We start from the raw sequence: 16013 nt of genomic DNA, 5'->3' as shown, positions 1-16013 counted from the left end.
AAGCTCCTGCCTGTCCGCGCTCTCCCAGATTACAGGTCGTGTGCTTGGTGAGCCGCGGTTCGGCCGGAGATCATAAATCTGTGCGGAGGCGACACCTGATGCGTGAGGGTCTCGCACGGCGTGTTTTCTCCCACGCAGCTTTATACTTGTGTGTGTTTGCGTGTCACAAGTCTGGTCTTGACACACCTCTCCCGATTTGCTGACAAGCCATTCTTACTTCCTCTCAAAGAAAACCAGACAAGGTCTCATCTTCCCGGGGCGGTGCGCGGGGGTCATGCGACCTCGTTCTGCTGGGACCAGCTTGTGAAGGGAGCTTGGCAGTCGGCTACAGCGGCGGTCGCAGTTAACGGCGGTGGTCGCAGTTGAGGGAGTAGTGGTAGCCATAGCGATGAAGCAGGAAGTGGGGACGGCGCGTCTGGGGCGAGCCGCGCTCGTTAGCATCGTTGTAACTTTGTGTCTTAGTGGTGTGCGCGTGACCGCCCTCAAACCTCAACTTTTCACGAGACGGGGCGCCTCAGGTTACTCCGCCGAGCACGCCGTCAGCTACGAGACGCGTTACTTTGAGCAGAAGGTAAGTTTAATTCAAAGTTTTGCTTGTTTTTACGACGTATCGCGTCTTTTACGACGTGTGTGTACAGCGCCGATTGCATCGTCTGTTTTCACTCCCCCCCCTTTTTTTTTTTTGTTTTTTCTTCTTCTTCGCTCTGTGCATTTTCTGCACGGCGCAGCGTAGGGGTACGGCTAATTGGCAAGTGAGAGTCGTGTTCGTAACTCGAAACCCCCTTGCGTCTTTAGTGTGATTATATGCTGATACGTTTGAAAGTTCTTGTTTTGAATCCGCACACAATAGGTGCTTTCCTCTGGGCTTCCTGTAGTGAGGGAAAGCCACAACAATTGGCCCAGTTCCCTCAGGCACAACTGCCCTTTCCTCTGGCACCTTGCCTAAAAAGGTCTGCAGGGACCAGTGATTCTGAAGAAAGGTGAAAGAAACTCTTCTTCTTCTTCTTTCAACCCGCAGCCTCTGCATGTTGTGCATCTGTTCAGTTCAGCTCAATGCAAATCTTCAATAGGAATAACATTGGGTGATGTTGCTGGTGTATAGTCATGTGTGGTGACGCGTGAACTTGACTCACACAATCACAAGAGTGCTTGTGCCAGAGTAGGCCTGATCTTCTGTGTCCCGAGGTGCCCACAATGACTCCTCTGGTTTTTGCCCCCCCCCCAGCATACTGTTTCTGCGTGTTTCATTTGTTCATTTACTAAACTGCTGACCTGTCTGACCAGTCACCTGACTACACCTGTCTTGACCATACCATGCATTTCTAAATTTGCGTGCACTTTTCCATCATTCATTTCTTTGTTAGTCTTAACTTGTTTTGAATTCGTTTCTTCTTCTTTTTTTTGAGCACAGCACCATATTGTACATAAAGTATTAATGCCAAAGTAGACAAACATCTAAGTTTGCATGATTTTATCCATTTGAAATGTGATGACGACATGGCCATTCTGCTGGCTAATCAATCGGTATTATGGCAGAACAGCATCCCAACATATAGCTGGATGTAGGAGCCAGAGAGAAATGGACCTTTATACAAGGTGATTTTTTTTCTCCATCTACAAAGTAAGTGTATCAGCCATAGTGGCTCGTGTGTCAGGTTGCCAGTAAATGGGCTGCACCCTTGTTAGAATCTGGACAGTGTATTGCAGTCTAAACTTCATCAAACTACATCAGCAACTTGTTCGACGGTTATAGTGTCAGACAGAAGCATCACCACATCGGCATCATGTAATACATATGTTTTTCCTGCTAGTGTTGTTCACATTTATGGTGTGTTGTCTTACCTGGTCACAAAAAAAAAAGTGTGTTGGGAGACTGGAGTGTCTCCAACCATGGTAAAGATATGCAACCTGACTCCATGGGCCAGGGTGTAGATCAGTGGTATTTAATTATGTGCCATGAAGGTCGGTGTGTGTTAAGGTTTTCCTTCCAGCCCAACACCGCACCAGCTGACCTCACTGATTACTCCTCCCTTCTGGTTGTCGTTGTGTTAATCGTGTTCATTTGGAAAGAACCTGCATGCACACAGGCCTCCATGGCACATTGAATACCACTGGTCTAATTGGGGGGTGGGGGGGTGGGGATACTGATTTTATTAATGGATAAATGTTAGGGATTGAAGCTTTGATAGTATTCTTCACACATTGTTGGGATACCACACACATGCTATGGAAAGTGCTTGTCGACAGAATTTGAACAAAGCTAATGATGGTGCATTCAGACACTCATAACTTGGTAACTGGAAATTTACCTTCCATTTATTGATATTTTAAGACTTCTGCTAATGTCAGCAACAGTGTTGGTAAGGGCTTGAAAGTGCCCTTTTTTGATGCAATAGTATTTACAGCTATTCATTATAACGCATGACTGAACTTATACAACCAGCTGAAATGGAGTGAGTGCATTTATCATAATGCTTGAAACTTTATGCCAACCCGGAGATGGCATATTTGCTTCTGTACCGTCCCAAAATGAATATGGCAAAAGGGGGGGGGGCCCTCCATGCTTAAAGGGTATATAATTCATAGTCGATACAATAAAGTGATGCTTTCCATTGTAAAGCATCTTTACTTGTCGTTTAAGTGTAGGAGTGAATTGTTGCACACACAATAGTTAACCAGACTGGGTATTAACGGTAGCCTTTGCATCTTTACAGCTTGTTTTTATATGAGCAGCCTTTACTGTTGGGTTAATGAACGGCTTTAAATGCGTTTGGAGCGCAGAGGCGGTGTTCCCCTCCTACTCCAACCCACGCCATCCTGCTAATCAACGAAGCCACCAAGAAGGATGAAAAGATCATTTCCTCTATTTCGGTGTCCATTGTCTTGTCTTTTTTTTTCTTCTTTCCAGCTACTCAAGAGAAACTAGGATGCTTACACTTTGCCTTCTTATTTTTGGGAGGGGGGGGGTTAGTTTTAGTTAGTAGTTATTTTTTAGCTGTAATGGAGCATTTGTGACTTGGCAAATCTTGTCAGTCACCTTCTCTTGCCCCTTTTTCACAATCGTACCCCATGTCTATACATCGTTACATATTCTGTTTATTCATTCTGCTGCAGTGTGCCGTGACAAGCAACAGCAAGTGCTCCAGCAGTCATCCAGAGGAAATCCTCTTGACTGCAGTTGGCTCCTGGACAATGAATGGAAGTGTCCTTTAGCATCCTTCTGGCAAATTATCTGCTCTCAGTTTACAATTTGTTCTGAGGTGGTTTCCTGGCACGGCAGCATTAACAGCAGATTTAGCCTTCCATACTGTGGTGTGGTTTACCTTTAGATCTGAGTCAATGTTTAAGTGACACTTGTAATAACCACAGGGTGGCACTACTTAGCAGGATGTAGATGTGCATGTTATGAAACCAGTTCAATAGTTTTTCTGTGCTGTAGACTTGGAACATGGTGGAAGGAGATGATGGATAATCTGGTCAACTCATGGTTGGAAGTTACATGTTAGATACTGTAGTGTTGATCCTCATCTCCATGGTGTTTTATGGCATAGTATTTTAAGATTGCAGGCTAAGCTGGTTTTTTCTTTTTATTAAAGAGTTTCTTGAACAAGATGGTTATAGTTTTGAAACATAGGGTTTTGCCATATTTAGTAGCATAAAATTTAACACATTTATGGCACTTCTTTAGAGGACCGGGTGTAGATGCCTCGTTAAGAAATGAATTTTACATTCTGGCTCTGTTGTTGTGCTTTTTCCTATAGGAGATATACTGCATTTTGGAATCGGGGCCCTTCAGTTTTTCGTCAGTGAAAATTTGAATTTTGCTGTTGAAAGAGTAAACCTTTCTTTTTGAACTGTCTGATGGTCCTCTTGCACTTAAACCCACGGCCAAGCTCTAAGGAGTGGGAGGATGAATGAACACATTCAGACCTTGGGATCCTTTTTGCTGTCATTGGCTCATAAAATTGCTGGCTCCTTTTATATTCTGTGAGGAGGGATTGTGCAAGAGGAGGAGGGGGGTGGGAATAAAACAAAAACATTTTGTATTAAGTGCTGGGTCAGTTTCAAGAGCTGGGCGACTCCAGCATGGCACTCGGCAGTCTCATGGGGTTGCCTACTCTGTGAAGTTATGTTCCTTTCGGTCTTTGTTTGATGCTGTGTGAAGAAGGTTCGGTGTAAATGGGAGCATACCCGAGAATCCCTAAGGTTTGATGGAAGGATATCTCGGAGTTCACCTAAAGCAGAACTAATGTGGCATCCCTTAAACTGTCTCCAGATTATTTTTTTTTTAATACAAATTGAGGCTAATTACCCCCAGTATCCAACCTCTGGGTTGTCACTTTAACTATAACACCAGGGTTGGCTCAGTGCCAGGTGTCCATAGATCACACCCAACTCACAGCAGCAGGGCTGAGTAGACTGGATCATCCAAAACTATCCTGATCCGGCCCTTGCATCCAAAATAATAGCACATTGACAGAACCACAAACCAAAGTCTCTATGATGATTTTTTTTTTTGAAACGGTAACAATATTTTGTTTTTGAGTAGTTCATATTTATGATCTCATTCTACAAGTGTTTTTTTTTTTTCTTCCCTAGATTGATCACTTTGGTTTCTTAGAGGATGGCACTTTCAAGCACAGGTACCTTGTGGCCAACCAATCCTGGAATCCAGAAGGAGGACCGATTTTGTTCTACACTGGCAATGAAGGGGACATCGCCTGGTTCTGCAACAATACTGTAAACGTTCTCTCCACTCATTTCTGCTTTATTCTATGTGAAATGCTCTATCGTCATAATACACTGCCAATCTCTGTCTATTTTCTAGGGTTTCATGTGGGACATTGCTGAGGAGTTGGGTGCCATGCTTGTATTTGCTGAACATCGTTACTATGGAGAGTCACTGCCATTTGGACAAGACTCGTACAGCGTGAGTGAAGGTGTTGCCATCACATGTGGAGCATATAATTTTACAAAATCTGTTGAATTGTCTTTTGTTGTTTGCTGAATCCTGAGACAGCAAGCTGTTACTCAACATAATGTTTTAATTCAGAAATGAGACTTCAATTTTAAAATGGTGAACATTTGTTGCTGGGATAGGCTCCAGCATCCCCACGGCCCTGAGTAAGGATAAGTGGTTTGGATAATGGATGGATGGATGAACATTTGTTTGATGCAAAACCTCCTTGTTTATTTGCAGGATAGCAAACACCTGAACTACCTGACCTCAGAGCAGGCCCTGGCAGACTTTGCAGTGCTAATTCAGGAGCTGAAGAGCACAGTGACTGGAGCTCAGTTAAGCCCTGTCATTGCTCTCGGAGGTTCCTATGGAGGAATGCTGTCTGCCTGGATGAGGATGAAATACCCCCATATAGTTGTAGGGTAAGAAGTCTGTGGGTAGATCTTTAGAGCAACTAAACCCTTGACCATTTTAGTGAGTTTGTTGACATCTACAAGTTAAAAACTATGTAACGGTTAAAAACATGGTAGGCTGGTCTTGGTACTCTGTGACGTAAGCATAGCAGGATAAACACAGCTGTAGCTAATAACAATAAATAAGTTTGTTGGGTGTAGGTGTGCCAAAGAACCAGCACTGATAATGCTACAGACAATTGTTAGTGCTGGCTCTGTCTGTCAGTGCTGATGGGATGTGCAGATAGGCTTGACTAGGGCTTAGCAATAAGATTAAAAGTTATGGAAAGATCAAATTAAAGGCAACTTATTCATACTTGAACCTTGTGCATGCATCAACAATATTGAATGTTTTTTTTTCTTAATGCTATTAGCCTGCCTCAAACAGACAGCAAAATGTGTTCGTCATATATGCTACCTTTTTGATAATGCTTTAGTAAAGATGGGCCCGCATATACGTTTTGAGAATCATAATTGTATGGATGTGTAATTTCTTGGAGTTGGCAGAAAGTGAAATGGTAGTTAAAAAAATAAAAGCTAAAATCATACTGCGCTGTAATTGACACTAATAGTTCTTCTCAAAAAGCCAACCGCTGATTCCCTATGTTGATTCCATCAAAAATTATGTATGACATTTGGAATTTGCCAGTCGTGCTTTTGAATTCGGTAAATGAAGGGAAATTCTCTGTTAATGCAACCCTTGGTGTATATTTATTGGATTACCCTTTCTCAGGGGCACCTTTGGTAGTATCAAGGCACTGTGGAATAAACTAGCAAGCCTTCCATTACTAATTGACCTCGCTAATTGGCTTGTTGCTCTGTTGCTTAGGTAGCTTTGAGATGATGGCTGAGCTGTTTTCATGGTGCCCCCCCTTGGAAGTGTTCTCAGAGCTGTCTCTTCATATTTCAGAGCTCTGGCAGCTTCTGCTCCAATATGGCAGTTTCCTGGTATGGTGCCATGTGGAGACTTCTACAAAGTAGTGACGCAAGACTTTGCCAAAAGCGGGTTTAACTGTGATGTTAATGTCAGAAGATCGTGGAGAGCTATTGATAATGTCTCCTCTACTGGTGAGTCATGAAATGCCACAGTGGGAAGTAGTTTTAGTGGTGAGTTGCTGTCAGACTGGGGGGAGATATTTGCCTGTTTTGAATGGGCTGCCTGCCAGCATCATATTCTGAGAATAAGGAGAAAGCTGACTTTTAAACCATGCATCTCTGCTTGGTAGCTATCATTTGAGAGGCTTTCCTCTTCATACCCCATCAGCAGTCAAAGATATTCTTGTCAGGTTAATTGGCGAATTAAGATTCGCCAATTAACCCAATTATTTGCCCAGTATTATTTATCAATCCATGTACATGGTGGTCCCAGTGTATGTATGTGGACGCATACATGTTCCATACCGTTACGCCTCTTTGTTTTTCTTAAGTAATTAAGGTTCAGAAATATATTGAGAATTTAAATTGCTCGTAGGTGTGATTGTGAGTTGGTCCTGTGATGGACTGGAGACTTGTCAAGGACGTCTCCCTTCTGTTTGCCCCAAGTATGCTGAGAGGCTCTAGCCCCCCCCCCCCCATGACTCTCAAATGGAGTAAGCGGGTAAACAAGATGGATGGATGGCTGATTTTATGTTATTTTTCAAGGACATAATCCTCAAGGTGGCTGTTTAATTTAATTTATACCAAATAATCTATAGACCTGCTCGCTTTGGAGCCTTTATTGAAACAAATGAAGCGAGCTGGATTTCATCTTCTTTTGGAAGGGGAACAAAGGGCAAAAATTCCATTCAATATTTGTGAACAGCACAAACCCCTAATTTATAACAACATTTATAACCTCTTGATGTTCAAATCTTTGTTCCATGGTTTCCCTGTTAACTCCACAGCAGTGTGTCTATCAAAAATCCCTCCATGAGTGCTTTCCCGATCTTGCATTCTTAGACCATAGAGTAACTTCTAAATTGTTTGACTTTTGTGGTTTCTATTGTTAGGTTAATATTGGCAGTAGAACAACAAACGGAACTTCCACAAATTTTTTTTCAACAATTTGAAAATGCTGTTGTCTCATGTAATGGTGAAGATTCATGCCAAATGCAGTCCAAGAAGAAGAGGATTGTAGTCGGCATTGAGAAACAGATTGGGTCACATACGTTTACTATAAACTAGCTTAAAAAACACTTTCATGGGCATCCGGGTAGCATAGAGGTCTATTCATTGCCTACCAACACGGGGATCACCGGTTCAAATCCCCACGTTACCTCCGGCTTGGTCGGGTGTTCCTGCAGACACAGTTGGCCGTGTCTACAGGTGGGAAGCTGGATGTGGGTATGTGACCTGGTCGCTGCACTATTGCCTCCTCTGGTCTGTCGGGGTGCCTGTTCGGGGGGGGGGGGACTGTGGGGAATAGCATGATCCTCCCACACACTGCGTCCTCATGGCGAAACTCCTCACCGTCAGGGGAAAAAAGCAGCTTGTGACTCTACATGTATCGGAGGAGGCATGTGGTAGTCTGCAGCCCTCCCTGGATCTGCAGCAACCGGGGCGGCTCAAGAGAGCGAGGTTGATCGGCCAGGTACAATTGGGGCGAAAAGGGGGTGGGGGAATTGATAAATAAAAAAACAAAACAAAAAAACACTCTCATGGGCCAATCTTTCATTATCGCAGCCCAGCCACGTAAAAACATTTATTGAAAGGTCACTAATCCTCTAATGAAGGGCAAGCAGATAACTGGGGAGATAGCCTACCCATGTACCATTTGTAAGGTAAAAATCAATCTTGGAAACAACATCCACAATCCTGGTATATATGTAACCAATCGCGCTGATCCACAAAACTGGGCTTGAAAGTTGACTGTTGTCTTCTTGTCTATTTAATTAGCTAGAATATCTTTGTTTTTGTCCCCCACTTGGGACACCAGAGACTGAAGGGGGAAAAACACTGAAAGTTGTGGTTAGTTGAGGGCTTGGTGGATGGAGGAAAATCAATTGGGGTTGATTGATTTGCTATCTCAGGAATGAAATCGTAGCAGAAACAAGCTGTTTATATATTTAAGTTCCTGACTGCTTCCCTCAGCCTCTTGGGTGGACTGAACCATAACAGACGCTGTGCTGGGTCTGTGGTGAGAGTCTAAGGTTCAACTGCTGGTTCCATATTATGGCATAATGCAATATTTAAAGGACAGAATAAGGCAGTTAACAGCAAAAAAAAAAAAAAAAAAAAAACTGGCAGCAAAATGTCATCTATTTTCACTGACCGTATTTATTATTTTGTCTTTTCTACAAGATCAAGGCCTACAGTGGCTATCGGAGCAATTTGGTTTATGCGTCCCTCTCAAAAAAAGGGAGGAAGCTCTGAGCCTCAAGGGCTGGCTTCAGGAGACCTGGGTGAATTTGGCCATGGTGGATTACCCCTACGAAGCCAGCTTCCTCCAGCCGCTTCCACGATGGCCAATCCAGGTAAATTTCATCACCAAATGAGAATGCCTCAAAGTAAAATTACAGGATTATTTGTGCACTGGGTGCTAGAGAATTGTGGAACAGTATTAAAAAAAAAAAAAAAAACCCAAAACATTAAATCATGAAGTTCATTTAGTTTGGAAATGGTTCAATTTAATCACAACTTTTAAGCTTGTGTTTGTCTTTGGTTTAATGCTCGGTTTGGCTTGACGGCGTCTCGTTAATTAAAATGGTTGCCATTCAGAAAAAAAAATTAAGTGTTAAAACTGTTTGCTGTGGTTTTCCAATCTTTTGTTTACAACTGTTGTCATTTAACTTCATTAATATTCATAAGGGTCCAGTTTTTATTTAGTGTTTAAGTATTCTTTAGATGGGCAGCTACAAGTAAGCCACCATTCTTCCTTCTTATCAATGGTCCTTTTCATTCGCACACTTCTTCAGATCTCTGAGGTGTTCCTCAGAGGCTGGTCACATGGCTTGACAGAACATTTTGACCCGCACAACTTGTGACGCCACTAGACAAAGGTTCGCCGCGCACAGTCGTTTTACCGGCTCGCTAACGAATGATTAGCTTAAACAAAACATGTCTCGTGTGGAGGGGGAGAAAAAATAATTTTCAGAAATGTTGCACGGGAGACGTTTTGTGAAATGTGGCAAAATGCAAAGTTAATTTGTTTTCGGTGTTTTAATTGGGTCTCTTTTTCTGCTTGACATTATCACCGTCCTTTTTGTTTTTTATTGGAAAAGAACTTGCGATAGCCCGGCGGCTGTTTTGAGCAGCCTGATGGACTTGGATGCAGTTGGGTGCCCTGGCACATCACGTGCATAAACCAAGCCCCACTATTGACCCACCGCTCTCAGTCTAGTGCTTGAACAGCCTTCTGGGGTGCCCCACAGATTGGCCCCATACACAAAACTGTTTACTATCGCAAGAGATCTTTTGTTTGTCCTGTATATCCATTAAAATTGGTTATTTTCCAACTTTTACATTGCACCAGTGTATGTGTTTTTGCCACAAGTAGCTCTTGTTGCAACAAGGTAGGTGTGGGATAAATGCTTAAATGGTCATTTAGAGATTGTGTTTTTTTGTTTTTTGTTTTTTTGGCTCTTTGCTTTTTAATGTATACGACCCCTATGGGTGGTTAAAGCGGTTTAGGCAGTGGGATGCAGAGAGGAGCTTTTTTAATGACAAAGCTAATGTGATTATCTGAGTGAGTGTGAGAACGGGGTATTGAGGGCTTAAAGGAGGAAAATCTGTTGGCAGAGATGAATGTATAAGCCTAATCCTATCTGAAAAGTAGGGAGAAGATGCTTTGGAGCGATTGCAGTTTTTTTTTCTTCCCTCCACCGTATAAATCTTTGCTTGGACATGTCTGTAACCCTCCTCATCCATCGACCACCAACTCCTCCCCAGCCTGCAGACAAAGGCTTTAGTAACAGACTCCAAACTAGCGCTGCTCCCCTCCAACCGCCAAACAAGCCAGCCCGGTTTCTCAGCTTCACAAAGAGTGAACAACAACGGCCAAAGCCAACACGGCTGCTGCAACCATAACAACAAGCAGTCTGGTGACGAGGGAAATCAAGTAAAAATTGCAACCAGTGCATTTAATAACGACCACACGTTTAACTGTGATGAATGAAATGTGGTCGAATGACACAATTGATCAGAGGACAACTTTTAAACTTTTTTTAATTGTTTGCATTAGCTAAACAGATCATTCTGCTTCTAGTGCCAACTCTAGAGCAATAAATTCAAGTTAGGCTTTATTTCCATTCCAGTGAATTTCTTATGCAAATCAGGCGCCACTGCTCTCTGTGGAAAAACGCTTCATGGGCTACAAAAGTGTTGTAACCTACTCTGATCTTGGTGCTGTAGTTGTTTTTGTCTGATTTCTTTCCTACTTATGTACCAACATAGCACTTGTATTATCCGAACTTATGTTCTCATCAACTTCTGTCATATTTCTTTTATGCCATTAAAAGCAATGAATGTGGTCTTTTTCAAAGGTTGTGTGCAAGTACCTTGGATTTGAGTCTGCGGTATCGGACTACCAGCTACTTCATGGGATCTCACAAGCAGCCAAGTTGTACTACAATTACACCGGAAGAAGTTCCTGTTTAAACACATCCGAGACGGCAACTAGCAGCCTTGGCTTCCTCGGCTGGTATTATCAGGTAGCACAGAGGACAGAAATCATTATTCCCTTGGTGAATTATTCAACAGTGAGAGCTGTAAGTGGGCAAGTTCAGTTGTCAGACTTGATTCAAGCTCAATCTCTCATCCTCCAGGCTTGCACAGAGATGGTGATGCCTATGTGTACGGATGGTATCCAGGACATGTTTGAGCCCCAGGAGTGGAACTTCCAGGCCTTCTCAGATGAGTGCCATTCCCTGTTTGGAATTAGGCCTCGGGCTGACTGGGCAGGCACAGTCTATGGGGGAAAAGATATAGCCTCTCACAGCAACATCATCTTCAGGTAAATATTCCATGTAATATGCCAGACTTGAGGCTACATCATAGTTTGAATTTGACTCCACAGCTTTTCTGGAATTGTTGGATCTTGTCTGGTACAGTAATACTGGTTAGACTCTCCTAAAGTTCAATATTTCCATCATCTTCCTGGCTAAGTAAAACGATGCATCATTGACCCATGTCTGTAGCATGATTGCATATCTTACTTTTGACTAGTAACATGACCCTATAAAATAGTACCTTAAAAATAAAACCGTTTGAAAAGCCCTTTTTTTGTTTTGTTTGACAACACCTGTACTCGTATCATCCAGTGTTGAGTGACATTTTGCTTTTCCCTCTGCTGTTCTCTCTCAGCAATGGAGGACTTGATCCCTGGTCAAGTGGTGGTGTGACTCGGAACATATCAGATTCTCTTGTAGCCATCATGATTCCTGAAGGAGCTCATCACTTGGACCTTCGCTACAACAATGCCAATGATCCTCCTTCAGTCCGCACAGCCCGGGCCCTGGAGCTGATGTACTTTAAGAAGTGGATCATGCAGGCTAAAAAGGCACCTTAATCTACATTGCTTACATGCTTCTAAGAGCAGCACAATTCTTAGCCAAATCAGATATTGACTATGTTCAGGTTTTGTTTGGATTTGATTTCCTTTCTATGGTGCTCTTTGTTACATGTCAGAGTTTACTCTTCTAAGTACTGTCAGATTATGTGAAAACATGAATTTCAAGCCTTACTTTGGAAAAATTGTTTTTTTGATTGTAGTTCTTTTGTATTGAGTTTTTGGCTTTATTATTTCTGTCAAATGCTGGAATATGAGTAAGTGTTCTTACCTAATCGGACACTATCTCAATGCAACATACCAAACAATGTTTTGAAATTCTCAGTGCATGAAAGGGCTAATTTCATAGTTTTGTGAGCCATACAAACAAAACCTTTTCCAATCAGTGTGTTTTTTCTTCTTTCTTCTTGTTGCCATTTTGTGTTTAAACAGCCAAAAGAAATTACTCTTTGAACCAAGTCTCAGGAGCAATTTCAGGAAGTGATTAATGTGTCAAAGGGACTTCAGTTTGGGAGTATTTTGCACTATTCTATGTACAATGTTAAACACAATTTGTAATTATTTACAGAGCGTGTGTCTTCCAGTGCTTTATGAAGGACACTCCAATAAATCGTGTTTTTTTACATGCCATCTTTGTCAAGGGACATATCCACCAATGAGGCTGATTAAAAATGGAAGTATGACATTTGCATTCAGTTTTGTTGGGTTTTTTTTCCCTCGTGTGGGTAGGAGGAGGTTTTGATAAGACAGCAGGTGAAGCAGTGCTTCACCAAAGAAAACAAAACGTATCACATAAAACGTCTTTTTTTTCAGATGCCAACATTTCATTAGAATGACCATTTCCTCTGAATCAAAAAGAAAAACGTGTCAGTTAAATGTGTCGTGGATATTGTGCAAAACAGCGCCATCTTCAGGTGACACGGGAGTGTTCCGTCTCTAACCCAACGTAAGCGAATTTAAGCTGACGTAGTACCTTACACGTTGTTGATTGGACAGTTATGGTTTATGACGCGTTTTAATGCCCGCCCACTGAAGCGGTGCTTCACCCTAGACTTTCCTCGACCTGAAAATGATTGACACCCATCTAACCAGAGAACACCAGCTCAGCCTTCATCATAGCTGTCATTACCCGGTTCGTTACGGAAACCCGATTTGTTTTACGCATGTGTGAAAATGCGTCTACTTCCTGTCACCGCTATCGTTTTACGGCATTGTCGGAAAAGTTCATCCCCTCGTCTGATATAGATTCTTCTGCCTCCACCGTCATTTGCAGGAATGCCTCTTAAAAGGCGTGTTTGCCTGCAACGTTGATCGCACAGACCCGAGTAACATTGAAACGGGCATCGGGTAACGACAATACCTTTTGGTATTCGAAGCACGGTGAAAGATAAGATGAGGAAAAATAAATTAAGATAATTTTAGCACTATTTTAGTGGTTATGGGGCTACACAATTCCCCTTATTGAGCTAGTAGGAACGTTAGTTTACAGCTGCTGTTTCCTCGGTTCGGGTTTACAGTGACACACTTCCGCGGCGCGGGTTTTTTTGTTGTTGTAATGGTGGAAGGAATAAATGGTGCACGTCGTGTAGCCGAAAGATAAAGTTGTCACGACTCCTGCTTGAGCACCTCTACACTATAGTAGTGTAAACTACTAATAAGACACGTTAGCCCCTAGCTAACGGGTCTGACCCTTTAGCCGAGCGGTTAGTGACGTCGCCTTGTGGTGCAGTACACTCCGTATCGAATCCCGCACCGGGCAAGAAAATAACCTGTTGCAGTAGTTTCGGCCAACGTTAGTAGTTGCTAGCTAGCTGCTAGCTCCTGTCCTGTCTTTCATGGATGCAAACACCGTGGACTGGATCCGACGGGAATCTTTTCACGCTTTCTCCTATGAGGAAAGGCTGGGAGTGAAGGCACATCGGCGACCAAAGGCGCCCCCCCCCCCATCAAGCTGGCGCAGAGAGTGGGCTCGGTAAGTCAGAATGTTAAGTGTTCTAGGTATGACGAGGTGGCGTGGCTATCGGGGAGTGTGCTAACAAAGCGCTTGTATGGCTGGCCCAGCGTGACGTGTAAGTGTGCTGCTGGGGGAGGTGGGTGTTCTTCAGAAGAAGTTTCAAGAGATCGATGTGAGGATCTGCGAAATGTTGACAGATCTGTTAAGCTTCACGAAAAAGCAAAGGGGCATGTCAGTGCAGCCGTGCAATGAAGTCTGTTGGGAAATCCGAGCATTGGTATGCGGATTGATGAAGGCAGTTGGCAAAGCATAACGACGCGGCCCGGAAAAACCGTGACATTGTGAAAAGGTTGATTGATTCGGTGTCATTATGGGGTCGTCAGGAGCAGGCATTTAGGGGGCATGATGAGAGTGAAAAGTCCGATAATAAAGGAAACTGCAGAGAGACGGCAGAGGCGTTTTCCCGCCATGATGATGTTCTGGCTGCTCACTTGAAATCAGTGAGGGATGTTTTAAAAATATAATGGGGGGGGGGGGGTTTGGTTGGTTGGGTGGTTGCTTCACCAAAAGATTTGGTCAGCAACCGCCACTGGTGTGGATATGATTCTTATGTCAACTTGCCAGCTGGATCTTTTGAAAATGTTGGAAAGGCTGGGTCACTCTGGTGTCGTCCATCCAGTGGAAGTCATTCCATGTGCTTGTGGTTTAATAAGAGCTCAATCGGAGGAGGCCAATAAAGAGGCCGGTGGGAGGTTATTGCAGCAACGCCGGCTGACCTTGCTCCTGTGGACCAACCTGTGGGATTCCCCCTGGCCCTTATTCATTCGCTGGCAGACTCTAAGGCTTTAAATGTAGTACCAAGACAGCCCGTGGTCCACGGTTTGTTCCCCCCCTGCTAGTATTATTATTAATACGACACATGGGGTGCCAGAGAGGTTTGGAGGAGTTGATGGAAGGTTAAAGAGTGAGGCAGCGAGTAGATGAAAGGGGTGGCAACAGGCTTCTTGTGGTGTATCTTTTATTCAGTCCCCTGATAGCTGCAGAAAAACATTACTCTTCCTCCCTGGGGTCTATATAATGACATTTGCAACATTACAATAGCAGTAGCACAAACTAAAACAATGGCATGACAACACAGTACATACTACCAAAACACAGAACTTCAAACATCCATGCAAGACAGCTCTAAATGGTAAATCAACCAAAGGAGAGGGAAAAAAATCACAATTGTGGAGAAATGGACATAAAATATGTTAATTTATGTACATCTATATGTAGTAATAGTATGCCAGTATACACCCAGCGGTGCATTGGGGTTAATGGATGACTCGAATAACATGCATGGTCAGCTGTTCATAGTATGCACATGTACTGTATAGCTGCTGGATACACTTTCAAATGCAAGTACTATGACCCTTGCCATGGATCCAGCGTGTCCCATTTCACCATTAACCCTTTTTTTTGTCAGTTGCAAGACAGAAAGACTCTGGCTTACAAGAGGAAAAAATGGCGGGGGACTGAAGCTCATCGAATAAAAAAAACTACAAAACGTCTCCTCGCGTGAATATTTTTCCGGGGACTATTTTTGCTCCGTGTTCCTTCGCCCCGTTCGTGTGGAACGAGCGGCGGTTCTTCTTCGCACGACCCGGTCGGGCAGAAGGTGAAGCAGTGCCCCTGCGCCCAGTTTGTGGATTTATTTTGTTGGGAGAGGGAAGAGGGGAGAGGGGAGGGGGGGGGGACAAAAGCCTCCCTTCCCCACATCTTGTCACAGGGCTGACCGAATTTCAGACACCCCTGCCGAAAGAAATACAGCTAAACGGGGTGGGTGGGGTGTGTGTGTGTGTGTGTGTGGGGGGGGGTCCCCCGTCACTAAAAGCCCTCCTTAAACTTTTCTCAGGACTTTGAGAGGTCATTAATTTCGCAAGCCTTTTCTAAATCTCCCGACACTGCCATCAATCAAAGGTGTTATTAGTATTCGGCTGACCCTGTGCTCTGCGTATATGTCCCTGCTCAGACAGGGACCACACACCAGTAGGAAGAGATTAAGCCCGTGTGTGTGTGTGTGTGTGTGTGTGTGTGTGTGTGTGTGTGTGTGTCACGACCCATCGCGTCGAGAGCCGGGGACGGGCCGAGCCGAGGGCCGTTGTGCTCCACCGCCTTGGG

General features: G+C 43.6%; 1 protein-coding gene across 2 annotated transcripts; it reads left to right on the top strand.

The window, feature by feature from the left end:
* Nucleotides 1-38: 38 nt before the first annotated feature.
* prcp (prolylcarboxypeptidase (angiotensinase C)) lies at nucleotides 39-12581 on the top strand. Of its 2 annotated transcripts, XM_056283668.1 has the most exons (9): nucleotides 39-571; nucleotides 4600-4740; nucleotides 4829-4930; nucleotides 5201-5382; nucleotides 6323-6480; nucleotides 8692-8864; nucleotides 10872-11039; nucleotides 11154-11341; nucleotides 11692-12581. In XM_056283668.1, exons 1-9 carry the CDS (start codon nucleotides 389-391, stop codon nucleotides 11894-11896), a joined length of 1500 nt encoding a protein of 499 aa, XP_056139643.1. In that variant the 5' UTR covers nucleotides 39-388; the 3' UTR covers nucleotides 11897-12581. The 2 variants fall into 2 exon arrangements, with proteins under 2 accessions (XP_056139643.1, XP_056139642.1); XM_056283667.1 differs by having other exon boundaries at nucleotides 10872-11341.
* The last annotated feature ends 3432 nt before the right edge of the window (nucleotides 12582-16013 follow it).

Source organism: Lampris incognitus, chromosome 7 (assembly GCF_029633865.1).
Source record: "Lampris incognitus isolate fLamInc1 chromosome 7, fLamInc1.hap2, whole genome shotgun sequence".
Taxonomy (NCBI): Eukaryota; Metazoa; Chordata; class Actinopteri; order Lampriformes; family Lampridae; genus Lampris; species Lampris incognitus.
The sequence above is the reverse complement of the archived record's forward strand: the minus strand, read 5'-3'. Positions and strand labels throughout refer to the sequence as shown.

What these genes read in the sequence shown, in the direction of transcription:
- prcp (XM_056283667.1), top strand. Translation starts at nt 389, where the DNA reads ATGAAGCAGGAAGTGGGGACGGCGCGTCTGGGGCGAGCCGCGCTCGTT. An exon ending in CGCGTTACTTTGAGCAGAAG is followed by an intron (nt 572 to 4,599) that starts GTAAGTTTAATT and finishes TTTCTTCCCTAG; the next exon opens with ATTGATCACTTTGGTTTCTT. An exon ending in CCTGGTTCTGCAACAATACT is followed by an intron (nt 4,741 to 4,828) that starts GTAAACGTTCTC and finishes TCTATTTTCTAG; the next exon opens with GGTTTCATGTGGGACATTGC.